Source organism: Panicum hallii, chromosome 4 (genome assembly GCF_002211085.1).
Source record: "Panicum hallii strain FIL2 chromosome 4, PHallii_v3.1, whole genome shotgun sequence".
Classification (NCBI taxonomy): domain Eukaryota; kingdom Viridiplantae; phylum Streptophyta; class Magnoliopsida; order Poales; family Poaceae; genus Panicum; species Panicum hallii.
In genome coordinates, this window is record NC_038045.1 from 46,508,575 (window position 1) to 46,533,167 (window position 24,593).

At 46.3% G+C, this 24,593-nt stretch overlaps 4 protein-coding genes across 5 annotated transcripts; 2 read left to right on the top strand and 2 right to left on the bottom strand.

Annotated features, from left to right (window-relative positions):
* Positions 1–521: 521 nt before the first annotated feature.
* LOC112889745 lies at positions 522–2,768 on the top strand. Of its 2 annotated transcripts, none has more exons than XM_025956514.1 (2): positions 522–1,205; positions 2,266–2,768. In XM_025956514.1, the coding sequence occupies exons 1-2, from the start codon at positions 786–788 to the stop codon at positions 2,368–2,370; spliced, it is 525 nt and encodes a 174-aa protein (XP_025812299.1). In that variant the 5' UTR covers positions 522–785; the 3' UTR covers positions 2,371–2,768. The 2 variants fall into 2 exon arrangements, with proteins under 2 accessions (XP_025812299.1, XP_025812298.1); XM_025956513.1 differs by having other exon boundaries at positions 530–1,205; positions 2,261–2,768.
* Positions 2,769–9,323: 6,555 nt separating this feature from the next.
* LOC112890559 (cyclin-D1-1-like) lies at positions 9,324–12,554 on the bottom strand. Its single transcript, XM_025957430.1, has 6 exons — positions 12,252–12,554; positions 12,056–12,142; positions 11,001–11,096; positions 10,691–10,892; positions 10,137–10,273; positions 9,324–10,039 (listed from the first exon to the last, which is right to left on the bottom strand). Exons 1-6 carry the CDS (start codon positions 12,552–12,554, stop codon positions 9,872–9,874), a joined length of 993 nt encoding a protein of 330 aa, XP_025813215.1. The 3' UTR covers positions 9,324–9,871.
* A 6,558-nt stretch (positions 12,555–19,112) lies between these two features.
* Positions 19,113–20,912, top strand: LOC112890688 (tRNA (guanine-N(7)-)-methyltransferase). Its single transcript, XM_025957536.1, has 2 exons — positions 19,113–19,623; positions 20,090–20,912. The coding sequence occupies exons 1-2, from the start codon at positions 19,294–19,296 to the stop codon at positions 20,549–20,551; spliced, it is 792 nt and encodes a 263-aa protein (XP_025813321.1). The 5' UTR covers positions 19,113–19,293; the 3' UTR covers positions 20,552–20,912.
* Positions 20,913–21,291: 379 nt separating this feature from the next.
* LOC112890687 (ankyrin repeat domain-containing protein EMB506, chloroplastic-like) lies at positions 21,292–23,280 on the bottom strand. Its single transcript, XM_025957535.1, has 7 exons — positions 22,846–23,280; positions 22,644–22,723; positions 22,375–22,473; positions 22,180–22,278; positions 21,896–21,994; positions 21,711–21,809; positions 21,292–21,452 (listed from the first exon to the last, which is right to left on the bottom strand). Exons 1-7 carry the CDS (start codon positions 23,180–23,182, stop codon positions 21,351–21,353), a joined length of 915 nt encoding a protein of 304 aa, XP_025813320.1. The 5' UTR covers positions 23,183–23,280; the 3' UTR covers positions 21,292–21,350.
* Positions 23,281–24,593: the final 1,313 nt, after the last annotated feature.

The following is a 24,593-nucleotide window of genomic DNA, read 5'->3' on the forward strand; positions in this document are numbered from 1 at the left end:
TAAACCCTCTCAGCAAATCTGGTGATTTCTTTTAACACTATTGTATTTTAAAATGATAGATAGGTAAATAGATAGATACTTTCTGTCCTGCGGCGAAGAAGTCAACCAAATAAATCAAGTCGGCTTGTTCTGTTGCTACAGTACAGTAGCAAGCCTCAGGGTCAATTCAGGTGCCTAACCACTTACAGTATCAATCATGCATTCATCGTTCGGTCTCCGAAGCTTCCTGTTTGTGAAATCTAGCAGCGACTTGCGAGCTCTCGCTCGTCCTTCGCTTCCAAATCAGAGGATTTCTAGCACGGCGTGCCCAGCTCTGGAACCCAGCCTCCGACGCGGCGCAGATTTCAGTGCACAACCCCGGCGCTGGATTCCTCCGGTGGGGGTGAGCCGTAGCCCTGCCGTTACCGCAGCGTAGACGTGCCACCGCGCGGTACGGCGTGCACGCCAGGCCGCACGCCGCGGCAGGCAGACGTACGCCAGTGCCAGCACGGCAGAGCAGCGCGGGCGAGCCCGAGCCAAAAAGCCGCCGAGGCCGGCGGGCGGGCGCGGCCAGGCGATTTATGCCGCCCGATCCCGATCCGTCCGTGCAGCGCCACCTCGGTCGTTAATCCCCTACCCCCACAGGCACCCGCCCCCACCGCGCACCGCCGCTTCCTTCATAATCGCACGCCACCTCTCGCCGCCAGCTCGCCACCAACTCTGCCCGGCCCCGCGTCCCTGGCTGCCTGCCTGCCTGCCTGCCTGCGACCAAGAGCGGAGGCCGGGGGCTCGGGGAGGAGGGAACGATGGGCAACTGCCAGGCGGCGGAGGCGGCAACGGTGGTGGTGCAGCACCCGGGCGGCCGCGTCGAGCGCCTCTACTGGGCCACCAGCGCCGCCGAGGTCATGCGCGCCAACCCGGGCCACTACGTCGCGCTCGTCACGCACCGGCCGGAGGGGGAGGGGGAGGAGCGGCGGGGCGCCGCGCCGCGGGTGACGCGGGTGAAGCTGCTCAAGCCCCGGGACACGCTGGCGCTCGGCCAGGCGTACCGACTCATCACCGTCGCCGAGGTCACCAGGGCACTGCAGGCAAAGAAGGAGGAGAAGACACGGAGGGCGCAGCAGCAGCTGGTGCTGATCCAGCCCAAGCACGCCGGAGGGAGGCCCGGCGCCGGTGATGACACACAGCCGCCGCCGACGCAGCTGGTGGATAACGACCATGATCAGGTACTGACTGCTCTATGATCACCATCCATTGGTGCTCTGCTCAGTCTCTCCTCTGTTTTCTTCTTCATCTTAGCTCTCTTCTATTATTTACCACTACTGCACTAATCGGTTATCACATCCATGGATTGATTTAGATATCCTTTTATGCATCAATACATGTGTTCTTCAGAGTTCAGCCTAATAATTCTTACACACCCAAAACATTCTCCAATAAAATTATTGCTCAATTGACTGCTCTGCTTTCATTATTTGTTAAAATTCTAGTTTCAAATTTTTTTTATGGCGTCACAAGAGCGCTAGAATCTTTTTTTCTTTCCGACACGAAATTATGTTTTCTTTGACTAATAAATAAGAGTAGGTAATAGCCTTTCGAAAAGACAAGTGCAGATAAGTACCTATGGCTATCTAGGTAACTTGGCTTAGGTAGCTTATTCCGGCTGATATTTCTATATTTAGCTGCCCACCCTCCTAATTCTATACCTTTAAGTGCGCCACTAGCACCTACCCAACCAACCGATTTGATTACAGAGGATATCAGCATGGAGTATTCTATTCGATGATCAAGATACAAGGAATAAGTCGAATAATTTACTCGAAGCATGATATCATGGCTGCTTAAAAGTATTGGGCAAGTTATTCTGAACAAAAACTAGATAATATCATAATAACACCTTTGTCACATCCTGCTCTCCTCACATCACATGGAAATGGTAGGGGATGGGATGCAACCAAATTTTTCAGCTGCCTCCTAACATAAAAAAAAAAGCCCTACAAGTTTGACATTCTGTAACCCAATCAGAGTGTCAGGTGATCGAAGGATATGCAAGGAACATGGATGCATGATGCTAGCAGAAAGGCCAAGAAACCACTAATGCATTGCTAATTTGCACTAATGGATATTCCCTAAAAAAAATTGCACTAATGGACAGGAAAATGGAATATTTTTACCGTACATGTTTTTGACTTAGTCAGGCGTCATTTTATCCTTGAACTAATTGTCTTCTGCGTATTACTCTACTGCCGCCCATCTAATCTAACTGCAACTGTCGCATCAGGACAGGGACGGCCACCGGAGCAATCCGAGCTCGGCGGCGCACTCCGGCGCCAGGCATCGCCATTGGCGCCCTTCTCTGCACAGCATCGCCGAATTCAGCAGCTGATGTGACAAAGATCCGTATCCGGTGAACAATTCGCGTTCTAGAGTCCATCTTCGTCAGACTTCAGCCTTCCTGCAGAGGAACCGTGTCGATGCGACAACCGGTTGGTTCGTCAGACCCCGACCCTCGTCAGTTCAAAGCAAACGAGCACTTGTTCGGAAAAGGGGCTCCTAGTTAGCATCGAGCACTTGTTGTAAGATAAAAGAAGCGGCAGATCTTGCTCAGGTCATTTTAGCGAGTCTTAGATCGGTGTTGGGAGCTGGGACACACTCTCCCTCTGAAAATGCTGAAAGGAAAGAAAGAACAGTAGTGCCCTGCAGTAGTGCTGTGCTGTTATATATTCAGACATGCCGCAAAGTACATCCCTTTCTCAGGTGTACAGCTTTTGATCGAGGATCTTGTCATCTTGGTGGTTGCGGGTTGTGGCTGCGTTCATGGCGCCGGATCGGCAATCATAAGCCCGCAGCCGATGATGCGGCGGGAGCTGGAATCCACGCACACTTTATGCCTTGGAGGCGAGCCGGGCACGCAGATTCGGCGTTGGCGCGCGCATATTAGGGGTTGGCTAATGATCGATATAGGACGAGGGCTAAAGGCCTCCAAGTTAGATCAGGTGCCCACACCCCTGAACCGGAGTACTTCTGCAATGAACAGGGGGTGGGTAGCTGGAGTACTTGAAATGATTGTCTCAGTTGGTAGAACAGGATTGCAGAGATCATGGGATACACTACAATAGCATCAGGCCATTTGTACAGCCTGCAAAGATAGATGCTGCTGAACAGTAGCACCAAGCCCTGAAGATTGAGCTGCCGTAAGCTGATGCAAGATTGCATGTAGCTAGTATTTTTTTTTTCTGAAGCAATAATGTAGCTAGCATACTGACGGCGGCAAGATAGTATCTCTGACCAATCGCTGAGTAGCTGCTCCTGATTTAAGAGTTGCACGATGTGCAGAAGACAGAAACGATCTCCAATGTTCTTGCTCCTTTTGATTTGTAGCGAGTAGCGAGGCACACAAAGGCAGGCGAGCGAGGGTTGCTGGCTGCTAGTGCTCGCCGCATTGACCAAGGAAAAGCCGCTTTGTTAAGGCGCCCGCTTTTCTGACGGCCGCAGGGGATACGTGCATTCAGGCAAGCAGGCGGCACGCTAGCAGCGCACCGAGATCGAGCTGCTGCTCCTACCTTTCGGCACTGCATTCGGGCTCCTTTCTGCAGACACCGCAGGCGCCCGGCCGGTGGAGCACGCAGCCAGCCAAGCTAGTGCGCACGCAACGGCCGGCCGGCCGGCGGCGCCCATCCACCACCACCGCATCCTCCCTGGCCGCGCGTGGCGTGGCCTGACCTGCGGTGCCCCCACTAGTCCACTGATGCAGCATGTGTGTGCGCCATGCGTTCTTCTTCCTGAATCATCAGTGAAATCCTCATCCCTGCACGGAAGCGCCATGCCGCCATGCATCATTGCAGCCTTTCTGATGGAGTCCCAGCGACGAGGATCCAGCAGTAGTGATGATGCAGCGCGGTCTCGGCGCCTTTTGAGATGTGACTTTGGCCGAAAGGAACCGCATGACATCGCAGGGGCAGGAGCTCTCGAGAGCATGGGGACGTTGGATTCGCCTTTGTTCCTCTCTCTCTCTCTCTCTCTCTCTCTCTCTCTCTCTCTCTCTCTCTCTCTCTCTCTCTCTCTCTCTCTCTCTCTCTCCGTTTGCAACTTTGGATTGCTCGATCAGCTGCGTTTTGTGATCAGAGTGGAGGGAGGATATCGGGGTGGCAGGCAGCGCGTGTAAAGGAGGTAAGTCGGCATGCACGCGGCAATCGGCATGCAGGATGGCGATCAACAAAGCTGCAGTGTCCGTGCGTGCAGCTTCTGGCTAGCGATTGGTTCAAGTAGTACGCATCTTCTTCACTCTTACTACATTGGAAGAAGGTTATAGCGTATCTGTCATTTTTTTCCCGCAGCCTTATGTGCACACACATCCACCTCTGAGAACATCACCCTACGGACGCACATAAGCACCACCTACTTCAATAAAAGTATTGGAGAACGAGTAAAATACATGACCGGTCCTTAAACTTGTTCGACTGTCTCATTTAGTCCCGGTACTATCAAATTTTGCAATTTGAATACCTAAATTTAGCCTCGGGTTTCATTTAGATCCATGTACTTTTGAAATGCAGATTCTACTCCCCAAACTTGGCTTCAAGTGTCATTTAGGTCCCTATAGATTTAAAATGCAGTGTCATCTCAATTAAATTGATAAAACTTTTTTAATAAATATACATCAGCTATAGTCAAATAAAATTAATTTAACTGAAGAATGTATAGGATATTGATAAGTACGAATCCAAAAAATTTGACCATATTTTAATTTGGAACGAATATCTTAATTTGATAGTAAACATGATGGTTAGCTTTTATATTTGAAGATCATCCAAACTTAAATAACATTTAACTACTCTTGCCAAGTAGCAGCGGCTTATGAATACTGTGAAATACCAAACAAAATATTAGGAGAAACTAAAGGGGTAACAAAACGAGTTAGAAAATGAGACAATAAAAATAATTATAGGCTTGAAAGCATAATATTTTATCATGCATGCTTTATTTAATTTGTGAGATGACACTGCATTTGAAGAGTACAGGTATAACACCCGAAGCTAAGTTTAGTGGGTCACATCTGCATTTTGAAAGTATATGGACCCAGATGACACTCGAAGCTAAGTTTAGGGAGTCAAATCTGCAATTTGAGAGTATGGGGATTGAAGTGACAGAGTCAGACAAGTTTAAGAACCAGCAATGCACTTTACTCTTGAAAGAAAACTAGGCAAGTAGATATTAGTGGGATGGTTAAGCGGAGCAACTCTGAGACCGGTGAATCGGATCTTCTTTCTAGGCTCCAATTTTTTTAAATGAGTAAATTACATCGCCAGGCCTCAAACTTGACTCAGGGTGTTATTCAGATCCCTAAACTTTTAAAATGCATATCCAAATTCTTAAATTGCTAATCGTATCACGTGACGTCCAAATTATATTTGCTTAACCTAAATCGAAAGTTGTATAATTTTTCAAATATCAAATTATATACAAAATGTATACACACAAAAAACATAAAAAATTTACATGTACAAATATGTTTAAATAAAAAAATCTTTATAAAAAATTGTAGGAAAATAAAACTCATATGACAAAATTTGTAAAAAAACAGAAAACAAAAAAAATTGGACATAGAGTTTTGAAATAAAATTATAGAGAAAATTTTAAAAATATAAGAGTTGAGTGTAAAAAAATAAAAATAAAATTTGGACCCACATATAAGCTCCACATTAGCAAAAATACTTCCGCTTTATAACTTAAAATGATGATTAGGACTTTATGTGATATAATTAGCAAGTTTAAGAATCTAATATGTATTTTAAAAGTTTGGAGATCTAAATGATACTATGAGCCAAATTCAAGAACCAGCACTTCATTTTACTCTTTTAGAATGGAATATGCCTGCCAAGGTACAGATTTTGAGGCCACGGTCTTTTAGACGAACCAACCAGTTAATCAGCCGGTTCATGGCTTTTTCTATTCAACCGGTGAACTGGATTAGTTTTTTATTCTAAGCCCCAAACTAAAGAAGGTCCAACTAGAGGTGACACCCAAATTGCAGGTATCCAATGGTTCTTCATAGTTTCCTTTTGCCTGCTTTTTTCTGACAATCCAGAGGTTCTTGAACTTATCGCATTTTCCTTGTGGCTAGACAATAGGAACTTATGAGATGAGAGGGGGCACAGCCTACTGCAATGGTGGCAGTTCAACCTCCTTCCTCTTGCAGATCCGGCAGCTCAAACCTAGGCCCATGCGAACGGGTCTCCCGTGGCGATCAGAGCAGCCATGCAGGATGGCAAAGTGTATCAATAGTAGAGTTAGTGAACCTGGTTCAATTCGAGCCACCTCCTTAATTTTTTTATATTTAACAAATCACACATGGAAACCAATTTCCACACGTGCTTGGCATCAGAAACTACGTATGAAAATATATTTTACACGTGGCCGACCCATTATGGAAATTGTTTACCATAGGCGGGTCCTTAGCGCCCGTGGAAATCATCAATCTTTTATAGGCATTTGATAATAAGTAGCTGGCTAAATGCCTACATAAACAAATAAATTACTTCCCTAAAAATTGTTGTTATAGTCCTGCGTGTCAAGTGTCAACCCTATCCCCCCACCCCACCCCTCCTAGCCTCCGGTCTCCACGGCTCTTCCTGTGCCACCACACCACCATCCCAACAGTCTACAATAGAGCATCTGTTCAAGCTTATTATTCTCCAAAGATCAGTCAAACCCAAAACCTCAAACACCCATGATCTTAACCTCACTGATGCCTCACTGAAGGTGGGAATGACGGTTCAAAATGCAAATCAGGTATGAATCAGACAAACCTAAAATCAAGCGCTGGGAGGTGGAATGAAAAAAAGGAGGGTCTTACATATTGGGGGAAAAGATACTCCCTCCGTTCCAAAATATAGGTCGTTTTGGCAAATCTAGATATATAGATTTTGTTATGCATCTAGGTAATCATTGTCTCTAAATACATAGCAAAAATTATGTATCTAAATTTGCCAAAACGACCTATAATTTGAAACGGATGGAGTAAGTGTTAAATTATTGCTAAGAACTGCAAAGTGAAGCACAAAAAAGAAATACCTTGCAGTGATTTTACAAATTCAAAAAATGGGCTCTTAGGACAACGTTGAGTTGGATCGTCCAATACAACACACATCATCAAAAATGGGCACTTAACACCTTAAAGCCAGTACTAGCAGCCAATACCTTGGTACATATTCTAAAAGGGCCCAAAATGAACAGATAAAGGGCCTAGTCACTGCTGCAAATTGCAAGATGAAACAAAGAAAAGACCACCAAACATTCTGAATTGCACCTAAACTAACTTTACCAATCAAAAGAATCGAGGTTTAGTACAAGTGCACTGTTGCTAGGCTGGATCTCAGAGTGGATCACACATCATCAGATAATACCTGCTAAAGTCAGTAACAAACTGCCAATACTCTTAGAATGATCGCACATCATGAGATGGTTGCACAAGTACACACAGCAACAAATGAACAGATCTGCAAGATCATGTTTTCAGGAAGTCAGGGTATTATGTGTGCAAATTTTTTCACCAAGGCCTGAATTAGGATCTCGATGTCAACAGTAATCATTGCAGGCTTTAATAACAGGTATCATTGTAGGAGATGGAGAAAGTACCTTGTGGTACTAATACACAGTAGCGCCCCAAATTGTGTATCAGAAATCATCCCAAAATACAGATGAATGGAACATATAATAAATGTAGGATTTGAGATTTGGAAAAAGACCGTACAAGGATAAACTAAAAGAGAAATCGGCATTTTAGAAATTACGGGTTGTGGCACCATTACTATTCATAATGATAGATACTTGCATACTCTATGCATCTATACGGTTTTTATGAAATGTTTATGCCCCTCTAGAGATGCTACCGTGCGTTAAGGTGCGGTAGCATGTGATATATTTTCATTATTGTAGGTCAACTAGACAAAATACTTCAGAGACTGTGCAACAACACCTTTTGCATTTTTGGGGCACGGGTAGCATTTGATCGTTCGAATCTTTCATGTCATCTTTGTAAAATGGGAAGCTGGCAGTCGCTTCGCGAAATGTACATCGAGCTGGTCGGCAAATGATATCGTCATGCCGCTGCTTTACATAAAGGCTGGACATATCTGGTAATAATAGGGCCTCTTGCCATCAATTAATTAACAATCAAGCATTTCCGTGTTGTCTCTAGGATTTTCAGTCAATTCTCTGCTACCTGGCATTGTTCATGATCTCCAATAATTATAATTTTTTAGGAATATTAACAATCCACTAAAGATTAATTGTTTCTTTTATCCAGATGAAACTTCCTTTGGTTGGAGAATTTCTATTTACACTGACCAGATAATTGAACCAACGTAATACCACTTGGCATTTTTCATGGTCTCCGGTAACTATAATTTCTCAAGGACTGCTCCCTCTAGATACAAATTAGTTACACCCACTCAACAATTAAAACTTGTCACAAATTACTGTGTGCGTATTGAATTTGAGATTTGGAAAATGGTGTGAGCAGCTTTTTCTTATAAAGTAGTTTCTTAATTAGAGACTCCATAATACGTTAATCTTCATGACTTGCGCTAGAAAAATAGATAAATCTTAGAATATGATAAAAACAGGAATCAATTTGATAGACTATAACCATTATTGACAATGATCTTCCTATTATCTAAAAAAGTTGTCCACCCATACCATTACAAATAAAATCCAAATTATGAGATAATAGCCATAATGTACATCTAAATTACTCGCCTCTGTCATTACAAAAACAGCATGAAGTAACCTAGAGTAATTGGTAACTGAAGTATACCACAAAAGGATAAAAAAATGTATAGAGTACCTATATGGCGTATTGTGTTAGAAAATTAACAAATGCAAGAGGGCAAAGATAAGCAATTTTGATTAAATGGACTTTAAATTTCTACACAGACATCCAATACTTATGTCTCTTAAATTGCTAGGCCGTTCAGGAGCATGTGTAGCTGAACTATTTATTATACTTATGATTTTATTTTATATCTATTTTAAACAAAAACTAGTAGTCAAAGTTGTAGTTCAGGAGCACGTGTAGCTGAACTATTTATTATACTTATGATTTTATTTTATATCTATTTTATTATACTTATGATTTTATTTTATATCTATTTTAAGCAAAATATTAACGGAGGGAGCATCTAAAGCTCATTCTTTGGTCCAAACTTTGCTTCTGGCTGAAGAAGCTACTAAAAATTTAGAGTTTATTATACATTATCAATACATGGAGCAAATGTATGAATATACCAGACATGTTCAGCCACTGAAATCTCAATGAAAGGCAAATCATGCCACTGCCAGTGTGCCACAATGGTGCAGGTATAACCAACACAAACAGACCATATTGCTATGATCCTATAGATTGCTCAAGTAGTGCACCAAAAGAGGGCTAATCAGTTTTACCTAAACAAACACCTCAACTCGCTGCTTTGCAATAGACAAACAGGAAGGATATGCTGTTGCTCATTTGCTCCGCATGCTAGTGGCACCTAACTTGACCAACCCACCCAGGATAATTTCCAGTCTAAAAGTGTCAAACTGAATGCAGCCCTTGCTTCACTTTTGCATCACTTTCCTAAAAGGAATTCATCACTAGTTGTTGTTGCTCTAATGGTCCCCCTGAATTCATCATGCAGCAGGTGCATTCTTTCTGTAGTCCCCCCACATTTATGTCCAAATATACATGTTCCTTTTTTTTTTGCTGAATAGACTACAAAAAATATATTTATTTTAGCTGCTCAGCACTTGAAGCACAACAGCAACAAAGGGAGGAAAAAAGGGGAACAGACTCATCTAGTAACAGATAATGCCGGGGGATTAACACTGAGGGCAGCAAAGAACTGGATTATTGTCACTCCTCTCGGAAGCGGCCATTAATCTTGTGCCTTTTGCTTGGTGAAGCCGAGCTTACTGGTGACGGCATTGACCTCAGCAGCTCCGATGCAAGTATCTTCCTCCTTGTCGTCGTGACCATTGGTACTAGCTGCTGCAGTAGCTGGTAGCAACTTCTAATCCCTTCCTGTAAAAAAAACATTTACTCATCAATTACTGACACAAAGTTGACAAATATCTTCAGTTGATCATGCATGTCATGAGTTGATCAGTCAGTTACCCACCTCAGTCAGGCCAGGGCACCATGAAGCTGCTGTCTCCGGGCTGATGCTCACACATGACATGCCTGGTATCTCAGTTACTGCGCTCAGCACGGAGGCTGCTGCCATTGTTGCAGGGCAGTGGTTCAGGAACTCGGCTTCTGCTCCATGACAAGAAATTCTAGGATTAGCTTGCAGCTATTCATGACACACCGACACTATGTGCGTTTGGATTGTTCAAGCTATAATGGTATTTTGTTTGTCCATTGAGTAATGAACCCCAAATTCCCAATGATCTCCTTCCTATGTAGGACAGGGCTCGCAATTAATCCTGATGAACATGGTACTGATTACTGACGCTCTGAATACACTGAGCCCACGTTCTCATCAAAGAGAGGAAAAGAACATAAAGACAACGGCACTGCATAGGCGTACAGAGTTCATCAGATATTCAAATTATCACCTAGCTGTGTGCCTTTCAGGTATTGTTGCATTTCAGGTTACAAAGGCAAGTTTACTAATCCATTTTTCTTTCTTTGCAAAAAAAGAAAACAAAAGAAAAGGGAGGTTAGTAGTACCATGGATTGCATTGATAGTAATTTGGCATGCTCTCAAGACCAGACTCCTTGTGCATCTTCCTAACGAATCCGCCTTGCAAGCAAAACGATTGATGAACGCAAAAGGTGTAAGAGACCGGAGCCTCCAATCCAGCTCGGCGAGGACGAAGAGCTCCATCCTTTGAACCGTCCCCGGTTCGAAAATGTAGCCTGTGCTCTCAATCTATTGACATTGATGGGCAAAACACCCAAATGCGTAAGCGAACTGGCATGAGAATGTGACATAAAAAGGATGAGACCAAAGGGTTCGAAAAAAATGGTTCAAGTTTACCTGAAGCTCCAGGAGGGGAGGTACTGAGGTTTCCTCCATCTTGGCAGCCAGAGACAAGCAGGCCACAGATAGCAACTGGAACGCCCATCCGTAATCCTGGACGGATTTGGATCAGGAAAAAGGAACTAGGTGAGCAATCTGCCTGAAATCCGATGCCATACAGGGTAAGACTTACAATATTTACTGTTAGTGTAACTTTTAGATTGAATAAGTTCGTGAGAAAAACAGACTTTTGTGCTACAGTTAAATTGAGGATTCTCATGGGGTGAGTTTGCTAGCACCACATCAATGCCAAATTTGTCGAAAGGGACGTCTCTCCCGCTCAACTGGATTCTGATAGTGGAGCAGACGATTTGGTGAAAACTTGAGGCAGCAGTCAGTAAAACTGGTCCTATACACTCCTATCCGACAATCCAAAAAATCTGAACAGTAGACAACCTGGTAAATACGTGTCAAAGATGCATGGTCCTATCCGACAAGCTGTGCTTAGCTCCAAATCTGAACATTGGCCCGGCCTGATGATCATTTAGCTCATCACGATCTGGCACTTGTGAAAAGAACAGCATCACAGTCACATGCATGCAGCGTCCGACGTCTACTAATGGCAAAAGGTTTCCCTGTTCAATTACACATGCTAGCATATGACAAACAAAAGATGCCAAATTAAACATGCTAGATTCAGCCTAGAGCTGTCTGCAAGAATTGCGGGCCTGTTTGGTATCCTGCCTAAGGTGCCACAGTTTGCCTAACTTTTCTGCCTAAGGTTAGTTCTTCAATTTGAACGACTAAGGCTAGGCAAGTTGTGGCGCCTTAGGCAGGATACCAAACAGGCCCTGCATCTTTGCCTGAAACATTCCTCAGGCTTTTGTGCGTACTGTCCTATGCTGGATATGCTCCCAGCTACCATCAATCAGTTGTCACCAATCCAATAATCCATCCCTTAGGCCACCCTGGCCCACATGTCATGGGCACATTGCCACGTGTGCAATTTTTTGTGATTAATTAATTCCAAACTGCCTGCTTAGTTATATAATCGAAGGGTGGGGCCCACTTACCGGCAGGCTACTGGAGGACAGGAACCGGTCCATGTAGCTCACGGCGAGGTAGGCCGTCGCCGGCTGGAAGCCGTGGTACGACCGGGCCTGGAAGACGATCGAACACGTCAGGCATACGAGAGCAGGGAGATCGAAGAGAAGTTTTAAGGCAACGCATTGCAGAAGCCAACCAACGGAGGCAGTGATGCTGCTGCACCTTGAGGATCCAGGACACGGACTCCGCCCAGCCGGCCGGCCGCCCGTCGCTTCTCGGCCTGCCGGGGCATCCCGGCGCCGGCGGGCACGCGGCTTCCCACCAGGTGACGGACACGTCGGGGCAGCGTTCCTCGTCCGGCACCAGCTGCTTGCGGAAGCCGCCGGCGGCGGCCCAGCAGACCTGCCGCCCCGAGTCGCCGTCGCGCTGCTCCAGCTCACCCGCGTCCTCGCCGCACAGGAGGAGCGCGTCGTCGTCGCCGCAGCACTGCATGGCCGCCGTCGTCTCGCGCATCGACATCCTCATCGCCTCCTCGCAACGCTGTCGCCCATCCCTGCCCCGATACCGGCGGCTGGGAAAGCTGTTGTCGTAGTGTGTGTGTTGTGCTTCTGCTAGCTAGCTAGCCAGCTGAGTGCAGTGCGTGGTGCTGTGGTGGGCTGTGTATGAGAATGGTGATGGGCTGTATAGTAATAGTGACAGTGTGTGTATTTGATGTCCTTATTTTGATTGGTTTGGAGCTTGGACCACGTACCTTTTTTCTTACTCTTGTCTCGACTTTACTGTGCGCTACAAGCACCGAGACTGCTAGGAGGGAGAAGCTTGTATTCAATTCTTATCCAACCAGCCAATGTACGTTCATTCCGATTTGGTGGCTTTGAATCGATGATGCTTTAAGTTTGTGATGGGAGGCTCAAATGTGGTTGGATCAGATCACCACAAGACGTGGCAAGCTCATTCTACGTATAAAGTACGCCAGCCGTGGATTCGGCATTGTACTTCAGATCACTTTTTTTATTTATTAATACAACGACACGCAGCTCTCCTGCGTGTTTGAAAAAAAATATCTAAAATACTTGGACTCGGTTTTAGAATTAGTTGAGTGAACTGAAAGGGGTTTTGTCAGTTTAGATTAATGTTTCATTGTGGAGCAATTTGGGTAGATATTTAGTTTGGGTGGTGAAATGACGTGAATTTTTAACAACACAGTAAGTGGCTGACGGACTACGCATTCTGTAATCATGCATTGTATATGGATCTTTACTCTTATTGAACGGGATAGGAATATAGAATCTGTAGCTAAGTTTGAATAACGATGAATGCATGAGTTTCTGTTATACTGTTGTAATAATCCTCTGGAGGTCATAGATGATGATTCCTGCTTTTTACTCATGATTGATTATGCACTACTATGCAAAAGCGATTTGCTGGACAGGTGACTAAGTAGCATTTGGACGCGGAAGAGGTTTCCATTTTACCTCAAAAAAATGCATACACTCCATGTTGGTATGGTACCATGGTACACGCACTCACTGCAAGCGTCGTTCCTGTCCGGCCGTATCAAGCCCGAGCTAGCCACTCGGACGTACGACATGAACTGAATGATGAGTCCGTATAAAAATCCGTAGAGTGGTGCTGACGATTAAACCGGCAGATATATACATGGGGCCATGAAGGCTGGAGTAGATCGTAGGCGTAGACCTGTTGCACCAGTGAGTGCACCACGCATTGTCATAAAAGAGGTCCGCGTCCTGACCTGACACACCTTAACTTCTGAACTGGCTGCATGCACGTCTGGGGGCTTGTCTGCTCGCTTGACCCGTCCAGTCAATCCTGCCACTGCGTCCAAGCCTTTCGATCTCTAGGCTTTGCTAGGCATGACCTGGAGCCTGTAGCCAAGTGTATTTCTAAGGCCCAATGGATTTTTATAAAAAAAATTATAGGCATTAATTAATATTATGCACATCAACAAATTATCAAATTCTCAGTCTTGATAATTGTACAATAATAAAACTATACACTGAGACTAGCCTAATTATCGTAGGAGTAGCTTGGATGGTCTTGGGAGTAACTCGATGACAGCATAAGTTTTGAATGACATCCAATAAAAAAAAAGAATCACATATTGCCAGTTTTTGGACCGTGTAGGCAACCAGCAATAATAGTCTGGTATACGGAACCAGTTATCTACAGTACTGCGGAGGAACTCAATCAGTGATGTGTGGGTGTGATTGCACTCAGATCCATATGTTATCGCCCCCTCATCCACAACCGATGCATCTTTTAGAATCGGCGGTGAACGCAAGAAGATTTTGTACCCAACGTCTCCCTTCCCACTCAACCTAATGCCGCTCTTTGACCCCATCTCTCTTTACTTGCAGCAAGCTGCCGACGGTAGGAAGAGGGATGCGAAGACCCATGCATCCCTCCAATAGGTTCAGTAGCTTTTTAGACTTTCATCAAACAAAGTATCCATCTATGCGTCCTCGTCGGCAGTTCCTTGGTCATCTCCCTGGTGGCTAATTTCTTCCTTCCATGGTTGTGCGATTTGGCTATGGATTTCCTGTCCATTGCATTATTGTTGTCTATAGGCATCATCTCTCTCTGTATGTGTGTGTGTGACGGAGAGAATCAGGCTTGGGGGCTGGGGCATGCATGGCTGATGGCCCCTCCTATGTTGTCAAGAGTTTTATGTATCCGATATTGGCACGGGAAAGTGTTACGTTTTTCAAGAATCACGATGCGATTACCGAGGTTATTCGGTCAAATCTTACATAGCTCTTTGTGCTTATCCCGTGCATCTGTACATGTACGTAACAAGCTAAGGCTGTCTCCAGCAGCGTTGTGTAAAGCGTTCTGTACTCTATATATAAAGAAAGATTCCGTTCTCTATTGCTCCAGCAGCGTTCTTTAAATGGTCCTCTAAAATAGAGAACGCTACAGCTTTCCTCTATATATAGAGATTCTCTCTTCTCTTCTCTATTTTTTCTTTACGTTTCAAACACTAAATTAAATAAAAATAAAATATGTCCATAGCGTTTGAGGTATGATAAATACGTACGTACAAAAATTTGGAACAAAATACGTTTCTAATATAGGGTTTAATGTACAGAGAACGAGATTTAGAGAACGTTGTTGGAGAGAAATGAGATATAGAGGAGAGAATTTTGTAAAGAATTCTGTAAATAAAGAATGTAGAGGATGGGATTTGGAGGATATCGCTGGAGACAGCCACGCCACACTCAGCAGCAGTCGTTGTCACGTTACCCTCCGGTAAGAGTCAGACAAGCAAGTAGTCTCGTCGCTCCCAACCAAAGTACACTGACGCGTGCAAGCATTTACTAGTCTTAGTATAATCAGTAGCGAGTGTCGAGTCATTAGAGGACACCATCCCATTCGCACGGTAGTACAGTACAGCACTGTATTAGCCAAGCGTGCATCACATGCAGAGTGAGCATGCACTTGCACTTGTGTACTGATCGATCGATGAGCTGGAAGCCCAGCAAACTGTGAGAATTGACCGTCCATCACCTATCTCTGCCTGCGACGACTGCGAGCTCGCTGCTGCTAACACATGGCTCTTAACCGTACGTGCGTAGTCGTCTGCTCAAACCAGCAAGGGATCACGAACCGTCCAGACGAGCACCACTCGTAGCTCGTAAGCTCGACAGTGCACAGCGTGCAGCCTGTGCGCGGGCTGCATGCGAGATGCTCTAGTACGTTTGCGGTTTGGCTGCATGCCACACACGCGCCTTGAAGGCTGGCGTCTGGCGGTCTTCCACTCTGGCCGGCTATGGGCAACGGCACGAGTACGTTCCAGATAGACCAGCAGGCAGCATGCAGCAGCGTTTGCAGGGCGCAGGCAGGCAGTGAGGCCGGGGCCCCGGCCGCTCCGGCACCGCCAGCCTCATTGACGGCGCGCGGCAGGGGTAGAGGCAGGGCGTGGAGGCGAGCACCGAGCTGGGGAACGCGCCGCCGGCGGAACCGGCGCTGCCGCTCACAACACGCCCGCGGCGGGTGGCAGGGCGTGCCGTCCCATCCGCCGAGCGCCTGGCCAGCGGTGGACGTCGCACGCATCGGCGCAGTGTCGCCTGCGCGCGTCGCGTGGTCTGGGGGCAGATCTTGGCCGCTAGCTGGCGCGCCCCAGTCCCTGGCTGGCTGGCTCCCCTCCCCTGCCGCAGCAGGTGCAGCCGTGCAGCCGTGCAGGGCTGGGAGTTCTGGTCCTGGTCCTGTCGAAATTGAAGTCCGCGACTTGTGACCTGAGCAAGAGCAGGCTGGGACGTCTCGGAGGAGAACGGTCGGGGAAGGTGAACGGTCCAGAGCAGGCTGCGGCGTGCCAGCGCGCTGCACTACGTTGAGCTACGATGGGCACTCCTTCGTACGACTGATTTCTGTTTGGCAGGATTGGATGAAAGAAGCACTGATTCAATCAGATCTTATAAAAAGTATATAGATATATCGTAAAAATTGGACCCTGGAACGCTGATTTAATAAGTTTGATTCAACGTTATTTGTTTATAGAGGTATAAGTGCACTTGATCATAGTATGCTTACTACACGTCTTTAAACAATATTTCACCATAACTAATAAATCGATTAAAAGGTCTTATATACTAGTAATTATTAGAGTAAAATGCACCGGTGGACTTAAATTTGTAGGGTATGTCATTTCGGTCCGTTAACTCTGAAAGTGCATTTTTGGATGTAAGGGTGGTCACTGAGATCCGTCAACTCCATCAGAGCATTTCTAGATCACAAACTTTTTAAATTATTCACCGCAGGTCCATATATATTCACATGTGCCCGTAATGTTGGCATGACACGCTGACTGTATGTCTCTCGTCTTATTTATCTCCCTCTTCTCTCAATCTCTCCGATCTAACCCCACACGGGCTGTCATGCCGTCCATACCGCTCTCTGACCCGCCTACTACATCCACTAATGCGTCCACCGGATGACCGGACATGGCACACACCAACACCATCGCTGACGTGGCCCCAACCACTACAACGGGAGGCACTCCGAGCGCCAGCCTTAAGCACCCCAGCAAGTGGTGGGATCGACAAGCGACCCTCTGGCCAAGAGGAAGAGGAGGGAGATGGCATGGTGGAGAAGAAAACTAGAGGCAAAGCGTCAACTCTTATCAGAATCCATGTTGGCAGTGTCGGAAACATACAGTTAGCATACCATGTCAGCGTTACGTGCATCCTTGGATACATATGAACATGTGGTGAACAATTTAGAAAATTTGTGGACCTAGAAATGCACTATCGGAGTTGACGGACCTGAGTGACACACCCTTACAAGTTTGTGGATCTAAAAAGAAAAATGTGCACATTGCCCCCCTAAACTCTGCCCAAAGTCTAAAACTCAACCCTGATGTTTGAAACCGACTAATTAACACCCCCAATCTCCCAAAACCAGACATGGATGCTCTCTAAGCCCAAACCAGCCTTATCTTGGACCTGCTGGCATCCACGTTTGCAAGAGCTATTAAAACGGATCTGCCTTTTCTCTCTCTATCGATGGTTCTTTTTCGCCCCCCCCCTCCTCTTACCAGAGAAAGTCCCATCTCCCATTGCCGACGAGTTCAGTGGAGAAGATGGCAAGCGCCTATCTTCTGTAAGTGTATGAAGAAAGTACTAAGATGGATTTTCTGGAGCCAACCAAATCCTGGAAGGAGGTACTACACATGCATGAGACGCCGGGTTCCAATTTGATCCATATCGGTGTTTTACTGCCACGCCCACCGAGAGATACCCCCAAGGTGGTGAGATTGTAGGTAGGGTGTCGCCGAGATCAGGAACTCGAAGGTGCAAGGAACACAAGGTTTAGATAGATTCGGACCACCGAGAGCGTAATATCCTACGTCCTGTGTGGTTTATATTTTCTTAGGTGGTGATCGGGTGATTCCCCGTTTGGAGGGGGTCCCTGTCCGCCCTTATATAGTCCGGGGGGACATATTTACATGGAAGTCCTAGTCGGGTACAAACCTAGAAGTCCTAGTACTTTTCGGGCAGTTTCCTATCGTGTCCGACTAATCTGACTACCGTATGAGTAGTTCTACTACACTACGAGTAGTTACAGTAGATGTAGGGTGTGGGTCATATCTCATCCCTTATCCTGAGAAAAGTACGTTGTGTTTGACAATCCATTTTGCTGTTGATTTTTTTTATTTCTCTCTAGAACATCAAGCTGATTTGGCCAGGTTCTACAGGCTGGGGGGTTGTGATTTTGGGTTGTGGTCTGACAACGGTACCACCCCTTCTCTGAGGCAACTATTAATCGATTTGAGGGATAAGGTTTAAGATCTGACCAAGAAGAATGCAAATATGAGAGCATCGATTTCCTCCAGGATGATGAAAAACGAAGTCAAAGGAGAGCTACGTGAACTGGAGGCCGGAACATGAAGAGGGGAAGTGGCCGTCGGCGTCGAGGAAGAAATAGAGCTGACGGTGTTGGATCTATTTTAGGGTCCTCCTTGCCAACGTGGATGCCAGCAGATCCAAAAATCAGACTGGTTTGGCTCTGAGCGTTAATGTATGGTTTTGGGACGGGTTTCAAATATTTGAGTTGTGTTTTAAACTTTAGGCAGAGTTTAGGGGGTGATGTGGACTTTTTCTATCAAAAATACACTTTTAGAGTTGACAGACCTAAGTGACATACCTTGCAAATTTAAAGGCCGCAGGTGCATTTTACTCTAGTTATTACATATCGTGCCATAAAACACAAAGAGGTCTAATTCGTTGAGTTTGGTTCATTATACTTCTCATCGCACGCACATAGAGCTCACGTTAGATCGAAGTCTCCGATACGGAAGGGAAGTCTCACGTTAGGTCGTCTTAAATTCCTCTTGTAAATAACAAGCGAGCTAAATAGAAGTTCAGACGCGGGCACGTACCCTAGCAACGAACGGACAGAATTTATTAACGTGCCATAAAACGCAAAGAGGCCCAGTTCATCCCACGGCTTCTTCCTATCCACCAAGGCCCATCTCACTTTCTCCAGAGTCCCCACAGGGCCCACAGCCCCAATTCCAAACCCACTTCCCGCTACCGCGAGTTGCGGCCCAACTCGTCGCTTCCATCGCCTCGCCCCTCTAACGCCGCCGAGGCCGAAGCCCTAGCGCGCCGCTCAGCTCCAGTCGGCCCCCGTCATCCACCACCCCAATCCCTCCGCGGCGCGCGTGCCGGGGGCGCGGACCCGTCCGGAAGCTCTCCCACCCCCCGCGGGCGGTTCTCCGTCTCGCCCCCTTCCACCTAGCCAGATGACGAGGACCAACGGCGCAAGCGGCGGCGGCGGGCAGCAGCAGCAGGCGTCGGCGGCGGGGAAGCTCCCCCGGAAGCGGTTCTACCGCGCCCGGGCGCACAGCAACCCGCTCAGCGACTCGCACTTCCCGGTCCCGGTGTCTCCCGACGAGGTCGACCTCTCGCAGCACTACCCACGCTACTTCCCGGCCGACAAGGGTGGCGGCGAGGAGCCGCCGCCGCCGAGGATCCGCTTCGCCGATGTGGGGTGCGGGTTCGGCGGGTTGCTCGTCGGCCTCTCGCCCCTCTTCCCGGACACGCTCATGATCGGCATGGAGCTGAGGGACAAGGTAAATTGCTCGTACGATTTTGTTTTATTTTTCCCCTTGATTTGTCTGGATGCATTATTGATTGTTCCAAGCTTAATGGAACTACTTGTAGTATGACGATAAACAATGCATTCGGCACGATCTACAAATAACAGTGTGAAAATTTCAGATACACCTCGAAGAGGTGTAGTGGAACCTCAAGATTACTATGAAACATATATTGTGTTTATATGCCATTAATTTGCAGCAATACATTCCAATAGAGTTTCTGCTACACAAACTTTCTTTCCTATGAAAAGAATGTTTTGCTTCAGCTTCACAGATGATGTGCGGTTGAGTTTATTCTACCGTATCAGAATTAGATTTCTACCTAGCAAATGACGTAAAAGGTCTTCTGTATCAGGCAATTCTTTTAATCAAATGGCCTAGTTAATTCATTGGGTGATATCTGCATTCATTATTTCGCTTGTCATTTATCCTGTTACAGGTAACTGAGTATGTCAAGGAGAGGATATTAGCTTTAAGAGCATCAAACCCAGGACAGTATGACAACATATCTGTTGTGCGCACAAACTCAATGAAATACATCCCTAACTACTTCAGGAAGGCTCAGCTCACCAAGATGTTCTTCCTGTTCCCTGATCCGCACTTCAAGGAGAAGAACCATCGAAGGAGGGTTATTAGCACGCAGTTGCTGGATGAGTATGCTTATGTGATGGAAGTAGGAGGAATCATATATACCATAACTGACGTTGAGGAACTTGGAGAATGGATGCGGTCGTGTCTGGAGAAACACCCATTATTTGAAGCTGTTCCGGATGAAGAGATAAAAGCCGATCCAGTTGTCAAGTTACTGTCTACTGCCACAGAAGAAAGCCAGAAGGTCGCTAGAAATGGAGGGCAAACTTTCCATGCCATCTTCAGGCGGATCTCCTTACAAGAAGAATGAGTTATTTGGGAGCTTATTAGCTCGTAGTGCACTTCCCTAGATCGTGTTACATGTATTTGTGTCATTTCTACATTTTGTAGCAGAAATTTTGCTGTTGAAGGTGTTTACTGAGTAGTGATTTCCCAGTTGCGGCAGATCCAAATGTTTACCTCAGCTTTGTGAGCTTTTTATCAGGATAGTTGCGATGAGTTCAAACTCAGATTCCGTCATAAAACTTAAGTTGCAGGCTTGTAAAGTCGATAGCTATGTGCAAGTACCAGATTCATTTCTGTCATTGTGTATGAAACCAGAGGATTGTTGTAAGTTGTCACACTCATCAACAAAATTGTTTGCATTAATACAAGATGATTGTTTACTAGCACAGGAATCTCTAAATACAAATGAAAACTGGCTTTGTCGTGATTTGTGTGCTTGGTTTGGCCATATTAAGATCACTAAGAAATTGATTTCATGTATGACCGTAGTTTACTTTTGAGTCATGTCGAACAGACTATCAGAGTAAAGACCATTGCACTTCCAAATTCCAATAGAGCAACTGCAGAGTGAATCTTTCAGGCCGCCTGGAGCCCTGGAGCATGAGGGGAAATTTTGTCTATAATTTCATTCTTGTTACTTTTACCTGTATCTAGAGTTTTATACTGTTTTACATAATCTATTCAGGAATTTGGATTAGAACTAAGAAATTGGGTTAAAAAGAATGAAAGGAACGACCAATTCCATGAATAGTTGGGCGACCTGTCTTACGCTGCAACGGCTAGCATTTGCTCTTTATTTCTCTCAGATTTGTGGCAAAGCAAAATCACACTCTGTTTGCTGGAATAAGTTTTACAAGCTTTGCAAGATCATACGACTTGAAATCCCTTCCAAAACATAAGCTTAGATCCAATGCAGTCCTTCCATCCTAATGTGTTCATAGAAAAAAACAAACAATAATTCAGAAAGTTCAGACGCCAATTCTGGTCCTTCAAAAACAAGCATAAAGGGGGGAGCATTCTTTTAAGTAGCTAGAAGAACGAGTATGCATCTGTGACTTATTTTGTGAAACAACAGCAAATGTAAGTAAATTGAAGCCAACTCCATAGGCCAGAATCCAACCAGGAAAATTAATTTTTGGGTGCGTACTGCTCATCAGAAATGACATTAAAACATAGGGGAATACCTTGGTTCTTCTTGTCCTATCCGCACCGTTGACAAGCAAGACCTTTACTATATCTCTATTTCTACTCTGTATGGCTAAATGTAGCGGTGTCCATCCATCCTAAATGGAAGGAAAATACTGTAAAACAAAAACCACACCCCTGAAAATGGTTGAAATGATCAGAAAAGTGTACCCATCAAACTTACATTATCAGAAACATTGACGTCAACCTTGTACTTAATCAGTAACTTCACGGTTTGCAGGGCACCAGCTTGAACAGCATAATGTAATGGTGTGGCTCCATCCTACACATCGGCACAATGTAATACAAGGGCCAAGATAGAAGGAAAACATTCTTTCTCCATGGGGACCAAACCAATGTGATAACAGCTAAGTTTGCTTCGCAAGGTTTTCTGAATTCAAATTGAACTTCACTCTAGTGAAATTATGGAATGCCAGTTGACAAGAGATTGTGCCAATACATACTTACCCTATCTCTAACATGGGGATTTGCCCCTTTTCTTAGGAGATGGCTAATGACAGCCTCTTTCTTGCCTATGATTGCCCTGTGAAGGGGGGTGAAGCCATCCTGTATCAGCATTCAGCAACACTCCCGGAATTAACTCTGCTCCCAGATGGGCTTTCTCAGACATAAAAAATGGAAAATCACAAACACATAACTAACTTTATCAAGTAAATTGATGTCAACTCCACTGTCAAGGAGCTTGTCCATGAGAGGTATCTGCAGCGCCAATGCATAACTATGTAGCGGATGCCATTTCGGCTGCACCAAACAATGCAACTTCAGGAGTTAGATTCAACATCCAATATTTCAGAGGAGGAGAAAAATCTCCACGCATTCATTTCAAGCCTGACATGTAACTCAATTGCAGCAGCAAACTAGCAATGCAAGAAATAATACACCAAATATGGTTACACCAAGCGAAACTTAACTGATGATATTTTAGTGACACCAGGGGTTTCGTGTTGATCCAAGATAGCCTTCTCTTCTGGCGTCAAGAGGAGCTCGATTTCTAGGCAAACAAAATAGTGACAGGATAAAGTCTAAAGCACGAAGCGGATAATTTATCAGAGAGCTAAGAGTAGATCGAGAAGCGGAAAAGAAGTAAATGTGTCTGGGCAAATCGACCGATACCTCTCCGGAGCTCCTGTTCTTGCTGCCGCGCCGCCTCGAGCCTGGAGAACGGCGAGAGGGACGGGGAACGCGAGCTCCTCCTCCGCTCGTTCTCTTCCTCCACTTCGTCCTCATAGTCGCTCCCGGACCCGTCGTCCGGCTCCTCCCAGAAGACGTTGCCATCGGAAGAGGCGGCGCGCGGCGGGGACCTCAGGCCCGCACGCAACAGCAGCAGCGGAGGCGGCCGGAAGAGAGGCCGTGGAGAGCGGAGAACGGCGGCGCGGAGGAGAGGAGCTAAGGAGACGGCGGCGGTGGCCGGAGTGGTGGCTGGTGACGCTGTGGCCGCCCATGGGAGCATCTCGACTCCGAGCGCCGCCTGTGCTCTGCCTTCTTCGCGGGGTTTGCTTACGGCCGGCTCGGCTTGGATTAGGTGTACGAGCAACCCTCACCTTTGGATCGGGACTCGACCATCCGGATTATCGGATAGGCTTTTTGGGTTTATTTTTTAGAGGCTTTTGGAACGATTGTGTAGAAGGATGCAGTGGTTCGTCCTCAATTTACAAGTCTCATTTGAGCAATAGTCACTACACTAGCTAGTTATACTTTTATTTACTAGTTTTTTTTCTTAAGTACTAAAAAAAGTTGTGTAAAAATTGTATCAGATGGAGATTAAGATTCCGTAAAAGAATCTGCCTTTTATTTCAACTGGAAAATGATAGAGATGAGTCTTATTAAAAATTATTATTTTATGTAAAATGCATCACCGGTTCGAGTTCACAAACTTTAAAAATGCACATTCACATCCTTAAACTTACTAAGGGTGCGGGTGCGTTTGGTTCAGCTGTGGATTCCTGAAAATCTGATTTCTTGAATAAGCTGTGGGAAAGCAGCTGTGAGCTGACAGCTATGGGAAAGTTGAAAGCTGTTTGGCTGAAACAACTGTCAGCCGTGGATTTCTGTAAAAATATCTGTTATGCCCCTAAGATCCCATAAGACTATTTATATACTAATTAATCGCATGGACATGTAGATGACCGTTTTGGAAAGGAAATATTCATGTTTGTTAATATTTGACATATATAATAATTTATACAAAATATATATCCACGTTTTAAAAATAATTGAACAATTTCTTTTTTCTTTCATTTTTTTCTCTGTATTCCTTTCCTCTTTTTTTCTTTCTATTTTTCCTTTCTTCTTTCTTTTTTCCCCCTTTTCCCTTCTCCCTTTTCCCGTTCCTTATCCTTTCTCCTCTGTTTTTCCCGTTCCCCCGGGGCGGGCGGCGCGTCGGGGGTGGGCGGCGGCGGGGGTCGCGGCGGACGGCGCGGCGAGGCCGGACGGAGGGGGCGACGAGCGGCGCATGGCGGGCCGCAGCAGGGGGGGCGGGGGCGGCGGGCGGCGCGTCGGGGGTGGGCGGCGTGTGGCGGGCGGCGCGTGGCTTGCTTCCTTGTTGCCTCGGAGCGGCCGGCGGCGTCGTTCCAAGCAAGCTACGGTGGACCGGGGGCGGCCGGCGGCGTCGCTGGGTAGAGGGACGGCGGATCTCGGCGGAGCTCCTCGGGTCGTCAAGGGCATAGCAGCTCGGGGCCGGGGTCGGGGGTCGGGGGCGGCGGGGCGGGGATCGGGGCGGCGGGGGCGGCCACGCCGGAGGTCAGGGCGGGGCGGGGGCGCCGCGGCCGGGAGCGGGGTGGCCCGGGGCGGCGCGGCCGGTGGCTAGCTGGTGGATGGGAGGGAGGTTGGGGACGGGCTGGTGGATGGGAGGGAGGTGGGGA

Coding starts and splice junctions, on each gene's coding strand:
- LOC112889745 (XM_025956514.1), top strand. CDS start 786: ATGGGCAACTGCCAGGCGGCGGAGGCGGCAACGGTGGTGGTGCAGCAC. Junction 1,206..2,265: donor TGGATAACGACCATGATCAG/GTACTGACTGCT, acceptor GCATCAGGACAG/GGACGGCCACCGGAGCAATC.
- LOC112890559 (XM_025957430.1), bottom strand. CDS start 12,554: ATGAGGATGTCGATGCGCGAGACGACGGCGGCCATGCAGTGCTGCGGC. Junction 10,893..11,000: donor CTCCCCTCCTGGAGCTTCAG/GTAAACTTGAAC, acceptor CAATGTCAATAG/ATTGAGAGCACAGGCTACAT. Junction 10,274..10,690: donor TACTATCAATGCAATCCATG/GTACTACTAACC, acceptor GTCATGGAGCAG/AAGCCGAGTTCCTGAACCAC.
- LOC112890688 (XM_025957536.1), top strand. CDS start 19,294: ATGACGAGGACCAACGGCGCAAGCGGCGGCGGCGGGCAGCAGCAGCAG. Junction 19,624..20,089: donor GCATGGAGCTGAGGGACAAG/GTAAATTGCTCG, acceptor ATCCTGTTACAG/GTAACTGAGTATGTCAAGGA.
- LOC112890687 (XM_025957535.1), bottom strand. CDS start 23,182: ATGCTCCCATGGGCGGCCACAGCGTCACCAGCCACCACTCCGGCCACC. Junction 21,995..22,179: donor ATCCCCATGTTAGAGATAGG/GTAAGTATGTAT, acceptor GCCGATGTGTAG/GATGGAGCCACACCATTACA. Junction 21,810..21,895: donor ACGTCAATGTTTCTGATAAT/GTAAGTTTGATG, acceptor CCTTCCATTTAG/GATGGATGGACACCGCTACA.